The sequence below is a fragment of the Eriocheir sinensis genome, unplaced genomic scaffold, assembly GCF_024679095.1.
Source record: "Eriocheir sinensis breed Jianghai 21 unplaced genomic scaffold, ASM2467909v1 Scaffold728, whole genome shotgun sequence".
In the NCBI taxonomy this organism is placed as follows: Eukaryota; Metazoa; Arthropoda; class Malacostraca; order Decapoda; family Varunidae; genus Eriocheir; species Eriocheir sinensis.
Window position 1 is genome coordinate 16,847 of NW_026112085.1, and position 20,876 is coordinate 37,722.

Below are 20,876 nucleotides of genomic sequence, written 5' to 3' on the forward strand. Positions count from 1 at the left end.
CTTACCTCCTAATCAGCGTCCTGTGTTGAAATACCGCGTCCTTACTGTTGGAAGTCTTCTAAACTCTTAAAAAGATCATAAACAGCAGCTATTCAAACATTCATTAGAGTAGCTACAGCAGATTAATTTATTCCCGTGATTTTCAGCATTTATCAGACTTGTCAGTAGCAAGATATTTTACCGAATTGCAATATAGCTGCTACTACTCGATCGTCTACCCTTCCCAAATGCAGATTTATTATTATTATTATTATTATTATTATTATTATTATTATTATTATTATTATTATTATTATTATTATTATTATTATTTTTTTTTTTTTTTTTTTTTGGTATTTCGCAGATTACGGTATTGAATTTTTCCGCTAATCGTACCCCTGTGGCGCGGCACGAAGGGACTCATTCCGATTAATAAAGCCCATGTATAACACACTTTACTATAGAATCTTTAAATAAAGTTATTGAAACCCTCAATGATTACCACGATTTGCACTCATTGTCTCGGTTGAATCTTCAGTAAGGGTTAACATACAACCATCATGATAAAATCCTTTTTATTCAATATGAGGCAAAGGTCAAGGGGTGATACAAACTTGGGATGGGTTTAATCATTTTATCAAAAGGTTCTGGAAAGCACTACATATGGGTAAAGTGGCATACATAAAGTGCAGGTTCTCTTGCTGGATTAACTACCTTTTCCAGATCAGCCAGAATTTCAGAATACTGTATCTGGCTCTTTATATCACGACAGTTGTTGAAGTGACCCTATACTTGTCTCAGCACACTCCGAAACATCATGGTCTAGTTTTTTTCATCAGATCTGGACTGGTGTTTAAATTTGACACCTCCACTGACACATGCATCTCTTAGAAGTCAGAGATAGGGCTAAATGTGAGAAAAAATCTCAAATAAGCTAATAATCTCATTGTTTGACAGTTGTCAGAATTTCATGTTTCCTCTTCTAATTTGCTCAAACTAAAGGTGTTGGATCATCAGTTGCTGGTGAACAGGTGGTATGCCTGCACTTTATATAATATCCCTTTATCCAAAAGAACCATAATCCTTAGTATAAAATATCATTCTTATGAATATTAAAAATTAAAGGAACTGAATAAATAGAACTGCACATAGATACCTGATTTTGTTCAAATTAATACTGTTTTTTACACTGTAAGTTATACATGTTTGTATGATTCTTCCAAACCCTTCTTGTATACCCCCTCCTATTCAGTTAATTCAAACCAATTCTGTTATACTAAAGCTAAATTGTATTTTTGTACATGTGATCAACAGTATGAAACATACTCATAATGTGGATGTAGATAGCACTATTCTAATATATCAGGAACCTTGTTTTTTCTTTTATCATGACAGTTCTTAACAAAACTAATACATAATATTTATTGCTCATTAAGGTAGTGTCTCCATCTAGAATGGTTATATTTCACATCCAGCCATAGCGAATGCCACAAACTTTACCTTTACCTGTTTGTGTATCTGTGCAGTGATGCTTCTGTACTGCAGCAATTTTTCCCTTTCAGTAACGGGCAGACCATTTAGTTGAGTAATTCCTATTTAAACTATAGCATTCTTTCTTGCAGTCTTATATATTTTTTATAATTTTTTTATTTTATGTTTCAATGTTGGAGCCAATGTCCAGTGACAGACTTTCTGAAAGGGTTGTTTGTTCATCTAAACTGATGTGATAGAATCTTCTTGATTTATACAGTCCTCAGTGCTATATTTTCGCTGGTGGAGTGGATGTTTCTTGTGAACGATTATGATACAGAATATAAATGATCAAATTGCAATTTAAGTTAATGTTGATGGGTGCTTAGTGCTGCTGTATAGCATGCACTGTATAGTTCACTCAGTCACTGTCAGAGGCCTCTCGTGCATTGCCCACTAGGAGCAAGAACACTCAAATCAAAGTAACTTTTGACCCATAGGTCTACTTGTCTGGCCATAAGTTTAATATCTGGGAAAGGCTCAAAGGAAACAGTGTCTCCTGCTTTCTTGTATCTTTATTATTGTTAAATCAGCCAATTATCACAAGCATTGTTACTTAAACAACTGCACCTTGTCTTCATAAGGGGACCAGGGTAGTCCACTCTTGGGCTGCTGGCCAAAGGATCTGGGTTCATGCCTCTCCTAGAGGGACTGCATGTGCTTCCCTTAAAATCTAGCAAGCACTGGGCTCTACAATGAATGCATTGCCAAAGGGGAGTTGTTACAGCATGCATTGTCCTCCTCTTTTGGGAGTATATCCCCCAACAAACACCTAAACAATATCAATAACTTGTTGTTATGTATTTTTGTTGCTGTTTCAGGACAGACGCATTTAGACTTATTTTACCGCGACTCAGTCAAACCACTTTAAGAAAGCCATAAATCAATCACTTTTCAAAATATGACAAAATTTGGCACATCCTGTATTAAATTTTATTATCATTAAGTACGATTAACTTCAGTACCAGGCAGTCCAGAGGAAAAAAACTGGTGAAGAAATAGCTTTCTGATGAGATCTAGCTGAAGTTGATTACCAGAAGTTAGTGATAACCTCTGATGCATGCCAATGACAGGTATGTGTTGTTTACACATGAATAGGTGCCATTTTGTTAGGTTTCCTGCCAACACAAGACTGTAACTAAGCTGGTATTGAGAAAGAACCAGGCAAATCAGTAATGACTGCACTGACACAACTTGAAAGTTCTATGGATAGACGTATCTGGGTAGCTCATTTATAATGAGATTATATAGATTATGATCTGAGCCCAGTTTGTTACACAACAGGTATGCTGTAATCATTATATTAACCGACAGTTTATCTTGAGACACTTCACCTTCTGAATATGACAAACCTCCATCATACGAGACACTGCCTTTAAAGGAATATTTTAAAAATCATGATTTTGGTGGAAACAAAAATTAGTATAAAAAGTAGATTACAGTTTGCAGTATATTCCTAAAAAAATACTTGATTGCTAAACAAGAAAATTAATTAAGCTGAAGAAATCTTTCTGAGTGAGTTTTCTTAAGCCTGCAAATCTGTATCCCTATCCAATGCTCTCATGTGAAAATAAGAAAGTAAATATTTATATATGTGACTACAATAGATAAGTGGGCAGTCACACATTGTCAAGCATCATAGTAAAAAGCTTCCCGAAACATGAAGCAGAAGTTTCATATAAAAGGCAGTGATATATTGACAATTGACAAGACATTCTTACCAGCCATCAGCCCTCAGGCCATTAGCTGGACACTGACAGATCCTGCATAGTGTTCATGAAAGATAATTTGTATATAAAAAATATAAGCTGAATTACAGTGCCACTACCCAACAGACACACTATATAAATTTTACAGGCAAAACTTTCAAGATGTTTTAAAGTCACTCACATAACTACCCGTCAATAAAACTGTCATGAGTGGAATTTTATCAAAGATACCTCACAGCTTTGATCCTAAGGTAAGCATGAGGAACAGTTCAAAATTCCCTTTGTCATTTGCCTAAGTGGAAATATAAAAAAAAATACATGGCTTTGAGACATCCAAGTAAAAGTCATTCAAATGGATTAATGTACAACAAGACTGATTGATGTTAAGATATATCATATGATGGTTATTTTAAGATTTGTATAGCTTTTGGCAAATTTCAAGCTGATGGCATCCTTTTACAAGCGAGTTTCAAACTGTGGTGCTATTTATGGGCAGTGTGTAGAACAGGACCACTACATGCATGTTTAGTAACAAATATAAATTGCTCAGTTCCAGTTTATTTATAACTTATTTACTGGGATGCCATATATGAATTAAATGTAAGTGGTATGCATTTGAAGCATGAATTTTCTAAATTTGCTTATTTCAATAAAAGGTTGCTTGATGTCAACACAAGTAGAGTATATTTGTTGTAATGTTGAGTTCTTGGGATCATCATTTGTGTTTTGTATTAGGCATGTTTAAATTAAAAATCCAAGATTTGCAAATTCATTCAGATGAATTTTCAAATAATGACACTTCTTTCTCATAAAATCATATTATAACTGTTCATATGTGTTATATGGTGAACTGGTATATGAGTATATGTACAAGGTAGCAGCTGAACATAACATATAAATAACCAAGAAAATGTGAACTATGGAATCTGAGATGCACAAAGTGTTAGTGCTTCAGGCATCTTTAGTGTCTGGGAATGGGTCATGGCCCCCAGACTGTAAGTTTCTGATTCCCTGACGAGTGCTCCCCCCATTAGTCCAGGAAATCGAGGGTCGAGTGTATGTTTTTTTGAATCAGTGGAATATTGATCAACAGAGTTTTACTGTAATTGAAGTAAGTTGTGGGAGAATCATTATGTGCAGCCATAAAAGACTTGAAAGTTCTGCCATGGTCAGCTGTTACCTAGTATTTATCACCTGCCTACCTCAGTCATGGCTGGAAGCAAGGTTAAGGGTAAAAGACAGGAGTACTATTAATGAAAATACATATAGTTTCATACTTTTTGAAAGCTCACACTGATACAAACCACAGTTGAAATACTTATTTATGAAATTACAATTTCTTAAAAAATCACTTCCATTTAACAGTACAAAATCATCTTTTCAGTAAAGGAAATCACAAGTAATGAGAAATTACAAGTATTTCATGTTAGAAGTTGATTATCAAAGTAACTTGTTCTTTCCTCACAGGAAGAGTAAATTTTTTCAGTTTGCTACTCTTGCCTTTTTCCAAGCAAATTTCAGTTTAGTTTTAATTTAAAAAATATTACAAATTTGGCAAAATATATCTGTATGGTTTTAGAAATTGACACTCCAAGTTTTGACCAGTCCGTCATGTCCTACTGAGATCAGCTTTTCATTGTCCAACCATTTGAGGCCGGTCACTTGAGACTGTGGATGGGAATCTGAAAGCATAAAAGCCATTAATCAGAACTCCTTACATACCCTGAGGAGTAAAATTCCAGGTGTAACTTAACAAATGTACACAAATGTTAGCTGAAACACTCTATTTAGCCTATTTATCTTTGCTGAAGTATTAATTTTTATTTCTTAATATTTTCAAACAAATCACAACCAGTGTTCACAGAATCATTGCTGTTGATTTGTGCATGCATAGAGTTATTACTTGAACTTTTAAGACAATCCATTTTAGTTATATGACCATGTGCTATTTATGAACCTAATATCTTGAATTAGGTAAACAACTTTGGTTAATATTAAGTATATTATGGAAAATAGCATGATGGTCATAATGTCTAAGTTTGAACTCGCATCAACATTAAATCTGTTTTTGGCTACAGGTGAAGCAACCTGTAACATTTTTTCTGTCCTCTGACATGGGCTTTATAGGCAAGTGTAAAGTGAAGGTTAAGGTGGGAGAATGGGCAGTAGTTGCAATTGGGGACAGTGCTCATCTCTGTTGCATTGGGCCTTAGAGTCTACGGTGTGACCAAACCCATTATCCCAGTGAAACACTGGATACCACAGTTTACCTTCCCCAGGTTTCCCCAGTTATCCATCTATCGACAATCTCAAAAGGAAGAATGAACAGCTAGATGTACTGCATGCCGACTACCCAGGCTGGGATTCAAACCCTAGCCTGCAGTTCATAGTTGGGGAAGCTAACCACTACATTGCGGAAGTGGCTCTTATGGACATAAGTATACACAGGTATATTAACACTTAAGTTACAATGCGCTTTGTGACCTCTGGCCCAGGCGGTGCATGCCGCTCAGTCTGCCCGACTGTAAACACTTCTGCTTGCGTCCTACCACGCCTCACTGAGTGTCCTACCTCCCGCCATGCCTCACCACAATGCCTGCCTCCTGTGACTCACCACCTTGCTTGCTACAATCCCTCAGATATAACAAATTTTTGGATATAATCTCACCCCCTTCCCCCACATTGGTTCATTAAAGCGAAGGCTTTCAGTATATGTAAAGGTAGTTAGACCTTGTTAATAACCTCAAACACCAAAACCATCCAGTCTTCTTTTAAGAAGGAATAATGTTTTGTTAAATGTCCCAGCATGCAATTATTTCATAACAATCAACACGAAACTAACTCCCTTTCTAAACAGTTTAAAACTTTGCACTCCAAATTTTCACGATTCCATCATGGCCTGAAGACAGCACTCTGTTGTTGTCTAGCCACACAAGACTAGTGACTTGAGCTTGAGGGTGAGAATCTGTTGGGCAAGTGAGAGCAGTGAGCCAAAGAAAATACCAATGAAGCTTTACTCTAGAGCAGGAACCACCTCTGTATAGGAAAGAAATTGCAGAGTGGATACATACATTACTTACAAATATTTTGTGCTATCTCAAATTTTGATGATGCACAATTTTACAACCCCCAAAATAAATAAACAAGATTACAAGTTGAGGAGCATGCTAAATAAAAATAACAGTAATTTACATTCATCTAAGAGTAGCAAATAATAAACAATATTTAAGCTTACTGAAGACGAACCATCCTGCTCTGACACTGAATTACAATGAAAAAAAAAAAGTTCCTTACTTTTAATGATGATATGCTTGTTGGGTTGAGTCATGCTCCAGATAATAATCATTGTGTCCAGGGAGCCGCTGGCCACCATGAGGCTGTCTGGACTCCAGGCAACACAGTTGATGCGAGCATTGTGGAAGCCCCATTCAATCTTGTTGAATTTTTCATAAGTGGGGAGACTGTAGACCACCACCTGGAAACATAAATGATGTAACAACTTTATAAAAATTCACATTAATGGTTCAGAAACGGCATCATCATAATAGCTCCATTTCCTGATTCAAGTTAGGAGGGAGAGGACATATTCCCTCAGCCCTCAAATTTACATATTCATTACATTTTTCAGTGATTGGATAGCTTCAGCAAAGAGAAGGCAGAATGACAAGTCTTCCTGCTGGTACACAGCCTCTTCCTTATAAAGACCTTCAATGTTCCTGTTCATTAAATTCCAACTAACTGTTTCCTCTCCATCCCTTATTTTACTCTTACCCATTATTGCTCCTACTTGGGAAACTTGTTTCATTACTTACTTTGCGATTCACGTCACAAGCAACAAGGTAACGGCCATCTGGGGAGTACTCCACGTCTGTCACTGCCCCCAGGTGTTCCAGGGTCTTTTTCTGTAAACAAAACATCAATGATACAACTTGGAGGAATTGATTAAAATGTCTTAAGATATTCACAATTACATTTGCACCTCCATCCTCACCTATAGGAGTAGGTTGTAGGTATACAAATCAATTAACAACAGTGTCCAAAGTTAAGAAATTTAAATTCACATTTCAAAAGCTACATATGTTAAAAAAAGCTTTGAGAAATGGAAAAGAAAAGAAGTGATTCATAGAACAAAGCCATAATACCACATTTTCTGGTGTACAAGGTGATCTTTGGATGCAACCCAGGTACATTATTTCTGCCTTACATGCTTCTTCCATTCAAATGTTTAATTCATAATTTCTTTTATACCTTTTATAGCTATCACTATTCCATTTTCTCATATGCCCTATATTTATTGCCTACATTTTGAAAAATTTCATTTATATGAAACAGGTATGATTCTTACCTCCGTTAGTGTGTTGCCACTGAGGGCATAGATATGAACTAGATTGTCGCCTCCTCCCACGGCTATCTCATCATTCCCTTCTCCAGAGGATGACACACACAGTCCGTCCCAGCTGATTGGAAAGCTTCCAACCTTCTTGTCATCTTTCAGAACACTGATCTGAAAGAAAGATATTGACATTGTCATACACAGATGATGAATGGAAAATGAAGTTTTGATTAAGCTACCAAGTGTAAGTACAGCAAGATCTTACCAATGCCTAGTTGGTGCCATTCTAGAACTGCCATAAAAGTGAACAATTGCCCTTGTCGGACTCTCGGTCACCAGAATCACAGATTTTTACTGTATTACTGTTTACAATTTTCATACATTAATACTCTATGCCATTAAAATATTACACTAAATATTGATCATAATTATACGATATCTAATTATTATATTTGTATATACTAAGACCTACCTCCTGCGTGGTTACTGCAATAACTCCATCTTCCAGAGCAGCAATCATCTTGGGTTGTGACCCAAGGGAGATAGACTTTCCGGTGTAAGTTTTTTCCACTGGATCTGTCCCCAACCCACCAAAATATAAAATTGTAGCCATCTAACATAAGATTTAAAAAGTTATACAAATATAGTGAACAAGAAAAATAAAACTGAGTATGAATGAAAACTGCAAATAAATGAGTAAAATTTAAAAAATTATAGTATAAAGCAAAATGGATTAGTAAAGTTTATGGTGTGATGTATTTTTTTTTTTTTACAACAATGGAGGCAGCTCAAGGGCACAAAAAAAGAAAACAATAATAAAAAAAAGCCCGCTATTCGCTGGTCCCAAAAAAGAATTAAAAGTGGCCGAAAGAAAGATCAATTTTTGGAGGAGAGGCGTCCTGATACCATCCTCTTGAAAGAGTTCAAGTCATAGGCAGGAGGAAATACAGATGAAGGAAGATTGTTCCAGAGTTTGCCAGCGTAAGGGATGAAAGAGTGAAGATGCTGGTTAACTCTTGCATAAGGGGTTTGGACAGTGTAGGGATGAGCATGAATAGAAAGTCGTGTGCAGCGGGGCCGCGGAAGGGTGGGAGGCATGCAGTTAGCAAGTTCAGAAGAACAGTCAGCATGGAAATATCGATAGAAAGAGAGGCAACATCACGGCGGAATTTAAGAGGTAGAAGGCTATCAGTAGGAGGAGGAGAGCTGATGAGACGAAGAGCCTTAGACTCCACCTCTGTGATGCACTGAGCACACACAGAGGGGTCTCTCTCCTGGAAGCAGTAATCATTCCACGGGAAATCGGAAGTAACATTAGTTTAATTAAAAAGCTATAACTTATTCTACAAATGCAGAAATGTTAAACTTAAGTTCACTCAAATATGGTGAAATGGATGATTTCTTAGTGACTAAATAATTGTTGATTCAAAAGTCCCATGCACTCATTATTCCATTCAACAGATATCACTATATAGATCTTTCACTTGCCAATGAACTTAACACTGTCATCAATGCCAGCAGTGTAGACAGCATCTCCTTTCACCACAAGGCCGCTGACATGATTTCCATGGCCCTTACCGCCAATGCGATCATTATCACCTGTAAAGAAATGGTAAATTTTAAAAGGTCAAAGCATATCTTGCAAAAGATTTCCACATTACTTTAACCCGGTAGCAGCGATGGGCCAAATTTGTGGCTTTACCATGTAGCAGTGATGGGCCAAATTTGTGGCTTTACTGTGTAGCAGCGATGGGCCAAATTTGTGGCTTTACCGTGTAGCAGCGATGGGCCAAATTTGTGCCTTGATATAAACCCCCCAAAATAGATGATGCATAAACTGATCACAAATGCTTTGATATATATTATGAAATGGTTTGTGTGAGGGGTTATTTTTTCTCATTTTTCTCGTTTAGAGGGACCATTAAGAAACATGATCCTCGCTGCTACTGGGTTAAAAGGTCAAAGCAAAAAATTTCCACATTACTTTAAAATCAGGAGATTCTAACTTACTTTGATGTTCTAGGTAAAGTGATACAACAGTAAAACCTCTAAGTCACTGTAATTGAGGTGGAGGTCTTGCCCGTCTATCAGGTGGCCGACTTATGGGACCAGCCTCCCCAAATTTGTTTCCTTCATTCCTTCTTACCTGTGGCTACATCCCATACTGTGACTGTGCCATCCACCCCTGTGGTATATAGTGTGCTCTTGTCAGGAGAAAGTGCCACTCTGGTGATTGGTTTGTTGTGGCCCTGCAATATAACACAATATAATAAGAGGATTTTGTATCACTATCTCTTAGAGGATTCCTGTTCATGGGATTTTTTTTTTCTTTTCAACCTGTTTCTGCAAGAAATGTTTGATGCAACTCAATTATACACAATATTTTTCAACCTAATGATGAAAAATTACCTTCACAATTTTCTTTGGCTTGGATGGGTTGTCCAAATCCAAGTAATTGATAAAACCAGAGAGGGAAATTGAGAGGAGGTAATTTCCAGCCCACATGCAGGACATCTGTTGATCCTCAAGCTCGGAGCCCATCGGGAAGTCTGCCACTAGATCTCCAGACTCAGCGTCCCACACTTTACAAGTTTTGTCTCCACTGGCAGAGAGCAAACGTTTACTGTCTGGACTCCAGGACACCTGCAAGCAATACAAAAGAGAAAAAAAACTGAGAAATCTGATAGCTGGAGAGAAAAAATGAGTTATAATTGTATTGAAGTTACAAAATATATGTTTATTTCAACTTTATGATAATGATGATCTAAGAATATCTAGCTGTCACCCACACCCACACACTCCTTTATAACAGAGTGAAACGAAATGAAAGTTAAATGAAAAATGGACAGTTTAGTAGAAGCAATAATATAATTAAAATAAATAAAGCAAAGACCACATATCAACAATAAGACAAATAAAGACATACATTCCAAAGCATAAGGCAATATGGATAACTTACTGCATAAACTCCACCCTTGTGAGCTGGGCTGCCAAGTTCCTTATCCAAATCTGAACTACTACCATTGTATAGAAAAAGTTTGCCATCAAATCCTCCTGTAGCAAATCTTTCACCATTGGGAGAAAATCGTACCGACTGCACAAACTTGCCATGGTCCTGGGAAAGGATATATTTATGACTAAGTAAACCAAAGACTCTATGTAATGAATCTAATTACACAAACACAAGTGAATCTGATAAGAGATGAATTGTGTGAAAGGGTTTGTTACTCATGTCCTATTCTATGTATTGTACTCACTATCCTATTGTATATTGTCTACCCTGGTGTGAGCTTTATAATTTGTTCTTGAAAATTTGTTACTGAAATTTTACATAATTATGTTGATGAGTTACTTTAAGCTCAGTTTCAATCAAATTTTTTTCCCAAGTCTCCAGACTAGAGATGGTTTATCTTACACCCTTGGTGCACTTGAAGACAAATGGGGGCCCTTCAAAAAAGGCAGCTTTGCTGTCTTCGGAGCCTGTGGCAATGCGAAACGGTCGGGTTGGTTTCCAGGTTACAGAGTTGATGGCTTTCGTGTGGCCAGATAGATCACCCTTCACTGAGGCTCCTGTGTCCATCATGAACACATGGGCAAATCTGAAGTGATAATAGTCAGTTACTTAGGTACATAATATTTTTGTACAGTGTACAGTGAGCCACTGTCATTTGCAATTTGTAATCCTTAACTATATCTTAGTTAGCAGTAAAAATAGATAACTGACAGGATTTCATGTGGTGAGCAGTAAGGATTTGAAAAAGGGAGATATGTGGACCAGATCTTTATACTGAAAATGACGTGAAAAGTACATATAAAAGGGTAGGAAGCTGCTTGCTGCTTTCATGGACCTTGAGAAAGCTTATGACAATGTTGATAGGAAGGGTTTGTGGACTGTCCTCAGAATACATGGCATGGAAGAATATCTACTTGAAGAGATTGTCATTTTACAAGGATGTGAATGCCTCTGTGTGAGTGATTGGAGAGCTAAGAGAGAGTTTTGGTGTTGGTGGAGCTGTGAGACAGGCGTGTGATGACTTTTGCTGTGAATGGCAAGACACAACCTTAACCTCTTCAGTTTGCTGTGAGTGGTGCATATGAAGTGTATAGTCATGCATCACTTAACCTTCATGTAGCATTATAGGAAGTAATACAATGAGTGACCCTAACACTAGATCCTGTGGTTTGATTATGGGATCCCTAAGGGGTGATGGAGAAAGGTAAAAAAGGCAGATGCTGCTTCACTTTTACTTGTGTGTACCCTTTGTTTACATGTAGGCCTACTTGCTGATTGAAACTGTGATGAAAAAAAGTACCTATGGGAAAGTGTATGTACTAAGATGTCACCATGGTGCACAGCTGCACTATGGATCTTTTTAAATTGATCCTCACAGAAAAAATTGTAATTTAGTTTTACTTACTTTCCTCTGCCTTCACCAACAACACAGATTCGCTGGGAATCAGGAGACCAGCAAATATCTCGGATAGGTCCACCCAGGGGCTGGTACTCAGCCTTGAGAATATGCTCTGGATTGATGGTGTCCCATATACGCACTTTGCCATGTTGGTCTGTCAACATAATAAATATAACCTATTAGTAATCAATATTGCTTTATTTCTATTTACAAATCTCAAGAGTTACTTATGCTCTCTACACCTATATTCAAACTAAATATTGGGTCCCTGTGTTGGACTTACCACCAGAGCAAATGTAGAAGCCTGACGGAGCATACTGAGCCACATTCACCTGTATGGAGTGCTCCGTGTAGACCTCTGAGATGGAGGGGTTCTGAAACCAATTAAATCAACAGTTACCAGGGATATAATATTCAAATTCAGCTAACTTTGTAAAAAGGTGCTACATTTCAGAAGAATGTTAAACAACTCATAATACGAACCAAGTAAATGGATACCTTCAGACTGATGTCATATCATTCATAGGCAAGATCTGGTAGCACTTATACTACCTTAGCAATCTTTTCACTGAACTAAGATAAGGAGTGAATAAAAGAATAGCCAAGGGAAACAATAGGCCAAAACCAAACCTCCTAAATTTACTTAGTCCTGCTTACCTCAATATCTCGGATAATGACAGAATTTCCATGGACATACAGTAGTTTCTTGCCCTTGGGGTCAACACCGAGCACAATTGGCTGCCCTCTCTGTGTCCGGGGCAAACACGCCCATATAGAAACTGCAGATAAAAGCAACAGGATTATCAAATTAAACAGAAACGGCCATTTGTTTTATGTACATACAGTATGATAAAAGTGTTAGAATTCATGACAAACATAAGTTTCATTGTTGCAAAGATCTACATAGCACCATCACTTGCTTAGCTTTAAATTATCTCCATAAGCAAGTAAATAGTATACATTTCCATAAGCAGAGTTTATATTTCAAAGGATGACATTTAATAAAACAATTTTCATGCCACTGTTCCATCTTATCTAAATCCTCTTACATTTTCATTTTATCTATTTGATGACTTATCTTCTTATCTACTTGATTGCTTATCAGATTTAAATTTTGGCATATATGTAGTTGTGCTCCCCCACCTCACAATACCAATTAAATCTTCATATTATAGTTAAGGGATGAAAATGCATGCCCCTTTAATAACAATATGAAGGTAATAACGATTGTAAAATAATACAACACATGTAGTAGCTCTTTTTCTCACTGCCCCCACCACTCCCACTCTGGACTGCCATCACTGTTTGTGTTGCCATTACTGCACCTACACTGACCTTACAATGCCTAACCTAATAACCACTTATGGGGATGGAGAGGGGACTCTATCTCCCCTCGAAACCCCCAATTGCTATTGCCCCTGTCACTGGGCACTGTGATAAAAAACTAAACCCTCAACCCTCCCTACTAAGTCAGTATTGCAGGAAATGACCAGCGTTCTTAGCTACCGTACCATTTCAGGTGAGAATCAACCGAATCAACCACTGTCCTATTTCTACGTATCTACTTTAGTTGTTGAGAGACACACTTTGGATAAGTCATCTGCCTTGCATTAAATTCGTGGTCACATAAAAAGTACCACATAATGTCTTTGCATGGTTGTTGAAAATTTTCACCGAATCAGTGATGTTGTAATCACAATGCTGGGACCGGTCTATCACAATAGACATAAAGAACCGCTTCTCAAGACACTGAGTGCTATACAAGTGTCCGAGTGTTGATGTTGAAAAAGATTATCTCAAGCTTTATAAAATTTACAAAGATAAACTCTGGAACACCTTCAATGAGGAAGTGGTTAGCATGCTCATCTCACAAGAGAGAGAGTCTGGGACGACAGATGGGTGATTGCCAACTAAACTAAGCCCCCTGTCTACCAAACAATGAATGGGTGCCAACCGGGTGTCAGTCAGGGGCTGTGTCCCATTCCCCGGGGGTGTGTGGGTGTGATGGGAGGTTTCAACCATACCCAAAGATCTGTCACCCAAGCTTCAAGCTCTTTCAGGGAGGGTACTGGCTGGGGATTGGGAATCCAGGGCATGATCAGACCATGGTGAATTGCCACACCTCAACACTGTCTCCCTTAGGGAAAAGCTCACTGTATTTATCATGCTTGGGTAATAATAACTGCAGAGAGCACTCCTCCTGCAGTACCTCTGCACATGTCCAGAGGCATGGCCTGCGGAGGCTCCGGGGTGAACCACCTGGTGGAGAAAACACCCCAGAGCCTGGGTCAAATGACTCATGGTGGGGGGGAGGGGGGGCCTTCCTGGAAGGCCACCTGTGCCTGACACCTGGGCCCTCGGGGACAGTGACCCTTGTTAGGCGTGTTGCATCTACAAGCGGCCGTTATGACCTTCCCCTGACATTACCTGCCGCGGCTTATCGCCAGGTGAGGCGGCCCTTCAGGATAAATAACAAAAGAATGTATTTGAAAGCCACCACACACATAACTCGCCGATACTGTGCAAACCACGTCTAATTCAATGCAAGCCACACAGTGCTGGTGACCCTGACCACCCCCGGGGCTGCCTACACATGACAAATTAAATTTAGTTCCGCGGCGGTAAACACTTCCGCCCGGCCACCGCCCACACCCCGGGGACGGCCGCGCCGGGGCCTTCCCCGGGGGCTGGGCGCACAGGACAACCCTTGGACCACTCACAAAGACAGATTACACTCCTAACTCAGATCTCTACGCCTAGATACCACGAAAATAAGACTTACGGTTGGAGTACGACATGACGCCCCGCAGCCGTCACCTCTGGCAGCACAGTGTCTCCACCCCTGCCTGGCCCGCCCCGCTCTCCTCCCTCAGAGATAACACTGCTCTACCTCCATTATAGGCTCATATATGTAGCTAAAGAGAAGTTTAATATTCCCTTTCTTCGTCTATGATTTATTCCTTCCCCCAAATAAGCTCAGTTCAGTTGCTGGGGCGAAATATAGCCCCGCTCTCGCCTTCCTCACAGATAACACTATACCTCCATTATAGGCTCAAAAACTCAGCTATTGACAAGTTTAATATTCCCTTTCTTCGTCTATGATTTATTCCCTCCCTAAATAAGTTCAGTTCAGTCGCTGGGGGAAAACAATATAGCCTTTGTAACGGCACTTCTGTGGGTTCTTCTGTATTTCGGCTTCTCTTCATTTCCAGTTTTCATACAGCAGCTCTTTTTTCATCATCAATGTTCTTTTCGGTTTACTTATCATGTCCTTTCAACACATTCGGACAAGGTGAACGTTTGACAGAAAACGCTCCCCGGCCTCCTCCCATTTTCTACGCGCCGCCTCGAGACCTCCTTATAAGGCCTCGTCAAGTTCCTTACATGATCAACCTGACGTGTCCTTTTCATCCCCATATCTTTCGTTTGCCCTTCTGGCCTATCCTTTTCCTTTCTTTCTTTCTACTTATTACTCCTTCCCTTCCCTCTATCTCCTCGTCTCCTCTCTATATACCTCTCTCGTTCTCGCTCTCTCCCTGTAGGTATTCTTTTCATCCCTATATCTTTCGTTTGCCTTTCTGGCCTATCCTTTTCCTTTCATTATTTTTATTCATTACTCTTTCCCTTTCCTCTATCTCCTTTTCGTCTCCTCTCTACCTCCCCTCCTTCTCTCTCTTCCTCTAGGTGTCCTTATTATCTCAATCTTTCGTTATATGTCCTTCTGGCCTATCCTTTTCTTTCCTTTCCCTCCATTCATTACTCCTTTCCTTCCCTCTGACGCCTTAAATTTTTCGTCTTGGTCTGCCTTAGTTCTTTAATTCCTCTCTACCTCCTCTTCCTCTCTCTACGCTTCAGCTCGCCTATTTGAAAAGCCTCTACGTATATTTAGAAGCTGATGGGATTTTCATGCAGTTCACCTAGTTGGTTGGTCGATGAACAGTGGCTACCTGGGGAAAGTTGGGGAGGGTAGGCCCATTCTGTGATAACCGATGCCACACGTAACGGACAGTAGTACTAGGTGTGTCCCGGGGTAGAGCCCGTAGAGGGTTAATTCATATCCTCCTGGATATTTTTATAAACAATAGATAAGAAAGTATGATTATGTTACCTTGATGTATTTACTAATTCAAATATGTCCAATAAGAGGAATGAGACAAAGAAACAATTCAACAGTTTACTTTTGTAATCAAGCAGATATCACTCACACTGCACAGATCATATGGAACAGTAATAACGATAATACACTGTATATATATATATATATATATATATATATATATATATATATATATATATATATATATATATATATATATATATATATATATATATATATATAGCTTAATTTGTTTAATATCCATAATAGTATATTTCTTGAAGGTTGGATAAATAAGACACCCAGATCACTCAAACGCAACAAACAAAAAAATTATAATTCCCCTTGGTCACTGAAAAGTTGTCTGATAAATTAGTTTAGCATATGATCTTTACAAATCTTATAGTTGTTATATGAAAGCTCATACAATTTATCTAAAATATTGATACTCTACATTATACATGATCTTTATGTATCTCAGCCATTTTGATCCCTTCAAAAACTTTCCAGAGGTGTTGCGTTCACATATGATCGGTCATTGTTTCCAAGATCGAGTTTTATTTTTTTTATTACCTATAGATGTGTTTTCTGTTCTTTTCATACATCTTTTACATATGCAGCCATTGTTTACAAAAATTTAATTTTCCTAGAAATCTCCAATGTGTTTTCTGTTCTCTCCTCTATCCTATTTCTCTTATGTGCATTGCCTTCCCCAGCACATCTCTTCCTTCAGTCCCCATTTCAGTAAGATTCCATAGTTACAATCACCACCACCACAACCATAATAAACCAAACTTCCTGCAAATGCAACGTAAAAAGTCAAAATAGCTTCACTAGAGAAAAAAATGAGACAAGAGAAGGGAAAATAAACTCATAAGAGAAGGAAAGATGGCTGGGAAATATAGGCAACTCTGCACATCTGCACATACTCTTGCCCAGACCTAGAAAATAACCTTAAACACAACATTTCCATTAACACTTAATGATATCTCATGGATCATTAAGTTCTGAAACAAAGCAGTTCCTTCCATACTTATAAGTGATGGCTATATATATATATATATATATATATATATATATATATATATATATATATATATATATATATATATATATATATATATATATATATATATATATATATATATATATATATTTACACTAATACCCCTAATGCTAGTGCAGAGGAAAACGAGGGCAGTGTATGAGCACATGGACTACATCCCTATTCGTGTTATCATTGGTGTAAACCTTCTGCAGCGTGGATAGCATACATTAAAATCACTGTCTACATGAAAGGGTGAAGAGGAATTTCATGGACATGCACATATACACTCTCTCTCTCTCTCTCTCTCTCTCTCTCTCTCTCTCTCTCTCTGTACTGCAGTGGTTAGCATGGTTGGCTTATCCAGGTTTGATTCCCAGGTGGAGTGGAGACAAATGGGCAGTTTCCTTTCACCCATGCATCTGTCCACCCAGCAGTGAATAGGTACCAGATGTTATAATAGTTGGGGGTTGTGTTCCACCTTCCAGGGTGGTTTTTCATCAGTGCCAAAGGCAAGTAGGTAACCTTCAGACCTATGACTTATGAGCTTGACTCTCCTGTAAGATACAGTAACTGACCACAAGTAGGTGAATAAATACATTCATCTTCACCTTTCTGCATATATAAGAAATCAACTTACTCTGCAAACCTAGTTTAGATTCACTAAAGGCTTGTTTTCAGACTAGTTGATAAGGCATGCCAGTGGGGGTCATTTCAATACAACATAATTTCTTTTATATATCAAGATATGAGTGATTTAGAAGAAAGAATATATCTTATTATACTGAATATAACCTAGGGGCAATGGCTGTGCAAGTGCTTTTGTTTGTTGAAAAATATTGGAATTAATGCTGCATAAATTAATGTCTTCAAGCATGAGGTTGATTTTATGAATACAGTTATGGTTCCTCTCAGGAGGTTCATAGCCTACTGGGGTGTCTTTCTTTGGATGAAAATTTCTGAAACAAGGAATTACTATATTACTATGCCAGCCTTGATGGGCAAGACGTAATAATATGAAGCTGGTAATTTGAATCCAACAGAATATACAATAAATGCACATAATGTTACAGTACAGGTCATAAAGGAACTCTGTCAGTTCAGCTTATTTTCTTGTATATGTGTTTCATATTTCCAAAATGCCTTTTTTCATCATCTGGCCACCTTTGGGGTTATATTGTGGATAGATGAACCCTTCTGACATTGATTATGTATAAATAGAGGCAGCCTTGGCTTGAAAATATGACTAATGGTAGTCACTGGAAATGATAACCGAGTGACTGCTGAGTACCCACCAGATGTACAGTATTTGCTTCAGCAGAAAATTTAAGCCTTTGAAACTTCTGTGCCCACATAATTTAAGATTCTTTCATCTCTTTTAGTATTTATCTACTTTCTAGATAATGTAAACAAGTTTTGATCTATAGTAATGCTGCTTGGCACAAGTTCCTTTGACATATAATCTGAATGATAATTCAGTCATTGCAATATTCACTGAGTACAGATAATCTTACATTGTCAACGTACGATATAAAACTGCAACACTATATTCAATGAGCTATGTAGTTCATACTACCACTAGTTTCATAGATTTCAGGTACCAAAACAAACTATGTTATGGAGTAAGGAAAGGCAAAATTACATAGATGTGGTGATATATAAACTGCAAAACACTGTCATCACCACTCCATTTCTTGCATAAGGATGATGGAGGGAAGAGTTTCATGAAACAAAGGACCTTCTGAGCAGAGGAAGAAATATTACCAATGAAATGTGCAGTTTTACAAACCCCCAGATAATTTCCAGCATTGCCACTTAGACTGAGCATTATATGAGCACAACGTTGTCATTGACACCATTTGATATCTTACACCTGAGTTATACATTGGCTATCAAGTTAGAGTGTTTGAACACTGGTTTGTTTATCTATCTATGCCAGTGGTTCCCAACCTTTTGGTGGCGACCCTAAATATCCCCAACAATACAGCCATGACCTAAGTAATATAATAAAATAAGGCAAATGAATGTTTAACTTTGAAATATTTCTAAATATCTCCATATAATTTTTTAATCCATAACCACAAACCATGAATATGAATCCCTCTGTAGTAATTAGTAGTTATTACTGTTTACTACTTTATGATAAAAACTGTTTTTTATTTGTTTGTCTGAGGGCCCCTCATGACCCTACTTACGATCCCCACAACCTTGCTTTAGGTTGTGACCTGAGGTTGAGAACCACTGATCTATGTATTTAAAATATACAAGTGCTGATAAAATTTTGGTATAAAAAGCTCCCTTCTGGCACCATGCAACAGGTACCAATTCTTTTTTTTATCAGTTGTAAGGCATCTACATCCTCCTTGTTGGTTCCCTTGACCCTCTGCCTACTCTTCCATTTCTTGTTAACTTCTCAACCTTGTCTAAGAGTACATCACAGAGCATTTACTCTGCTGCTAAGATCAACATCAGCTGAGGTACTTTAAAAACTTATGAACACAAACTGCAGTAGCCAAGCATACATTCATCATTCTTTCTGATTTACTGAATATTGCAACTTGTTAGAAAGCTAAGATTTGTGGATCTCAGCAGTTTATAAGTGTTTGAAAATTCAAAATAGAAACAATTGACTTACGATATTTACCTATAAAAAAGGTTAGCAGTACTTGAATGGATTGTGATAATTACTCTGGAAATTAGTGCATATATCAAATTTGAATTTCCTCTGGATAACAGAAGAAATTTGCTAGTTCATGTGTAGATAAGGAAAGAATAAAAACTCAGAAAAATCAGTTTCATAAATTACAATAGTTGTGAAACTGAATGAGAAAAGTAATACTTGCAAAACAAAGGAGTGATGGGGTGCTCTTTAGAAGGGATGAGGAGATAAGGGAGGTATGGATGACACATTTTGAATCCATGATGATTGAAAGTATGGGAGGGAGAGCAAAAGTGATCAACATGGAAGTAAAAATCAAGGTAGGGAAGCCATATCCACAGGGAAGGTGGAGAGATGAGAGATACTGGATGCAATAAAGAAGTTAAAAGCAGGAAAGGCCCCTGGCACTGATGATATTACAGCAGAAACACTGAAATATGGAGGCATAGTTATGGAAAGGATGCTCTGGATATTTAACCTAGCATGGAAGTCAGGTGAGAGGCTAGAAGACTAAAGAAGACCTATCCTTGCGCTGCTGTAAACAAGAAAAGGGAGTGAGGATGACTGTTACAGCTATGTGAGAATAAGCATACTCATTGTGCCCAGAAAGGTGTATGGAAGGGTTTTACAGGAGATGACAACGAAAATAATTGAAAAAATATTTGTTGAATAGCAAGGAGGATTTAGGAATGGGAAGGAATGTACCAAACAGATTTTTGCAATGAAAATGATTGTTGAAAAGTACTTAGAGAAGGTTTAGAAGCAGTCTGCTACTTTAATGGACCTGGAGAAGACCTAGGACAAGGTTGGCAGGTTATTGGATGTTGTAAGGATTTGTAGGGATCAGGTCTTCTTACAAGGATATGAATGTCTCTGTATGTGTGAATGGGAAGCTGAGGGACAGTTGGTGTTAGTGTGGGTGTGAGATAGGGTTGTGTGATTGTCAACATGGCTATTCCATATTGAGTATAAGAGTAGAGAAAGATATACGAAACAGTATTATCCTCTCAGCTCTGTCATGTGCATCAGAAATAATGAATGCGGAATGTAGCACAGCAATCATGAATATGTGGAATGGAAATGAGCTATATGAGGTGAATGTGGTGTGTCAGG

General features: G+C 38.0%; 1 protein-coding gene across 2 annotated transcripts; it reads right to left on the minus strand.

Moving 5' to 3' along the window:
* Nucleotides 1-539: 539 nt before the first annotated feature.
* On the minus strand, nt 540-14,891 carry LOC126994138 (actin-interacting protein 1-like). Of its 2 annotated transcripts, XM_050853380.1 has the most exons (15): nt 14,746-14,891; nt 12,621-12,742; nt 12,247-12,337; nt 11,970-12,117; nt 10,967-11,150; nt 10,511-10,666; nt 9,961-10,194; nt 9,698-9,800; nt 9,040-9,150; nt 8,024-8,127; nt 7,564-7,722; nt 7,031-7,120; nt 6,513-6,693; nt 6,061-6,183; nt 540-4,900 (listed from the first exon to the last, which is right to left on the minus strand). In XM_050853380.1, the coding sequence occupies exons 1-14, from the start codon at nt 14,759-14,761 to the stop codon at nt 6,077-6,079; spliced, it is 1,806 nt and encodes a 601-aa protein (XP_050709337.1). In that variant the 5' UTR covers nt 14,762-14,891; the 3' UTR covers nt 540-4,900; nt 6,061-6,076. The 2 variants fall into 2 exon arrangements, with proteins under 2 accessions (XP_050709337.1, XP_050709336.1); XM_050853379.1 differs by lacking the exon at nt 6,061-6,183.
* Nucleotides 14,892-20,876: the final 5,985 nt, after the last annotated feature.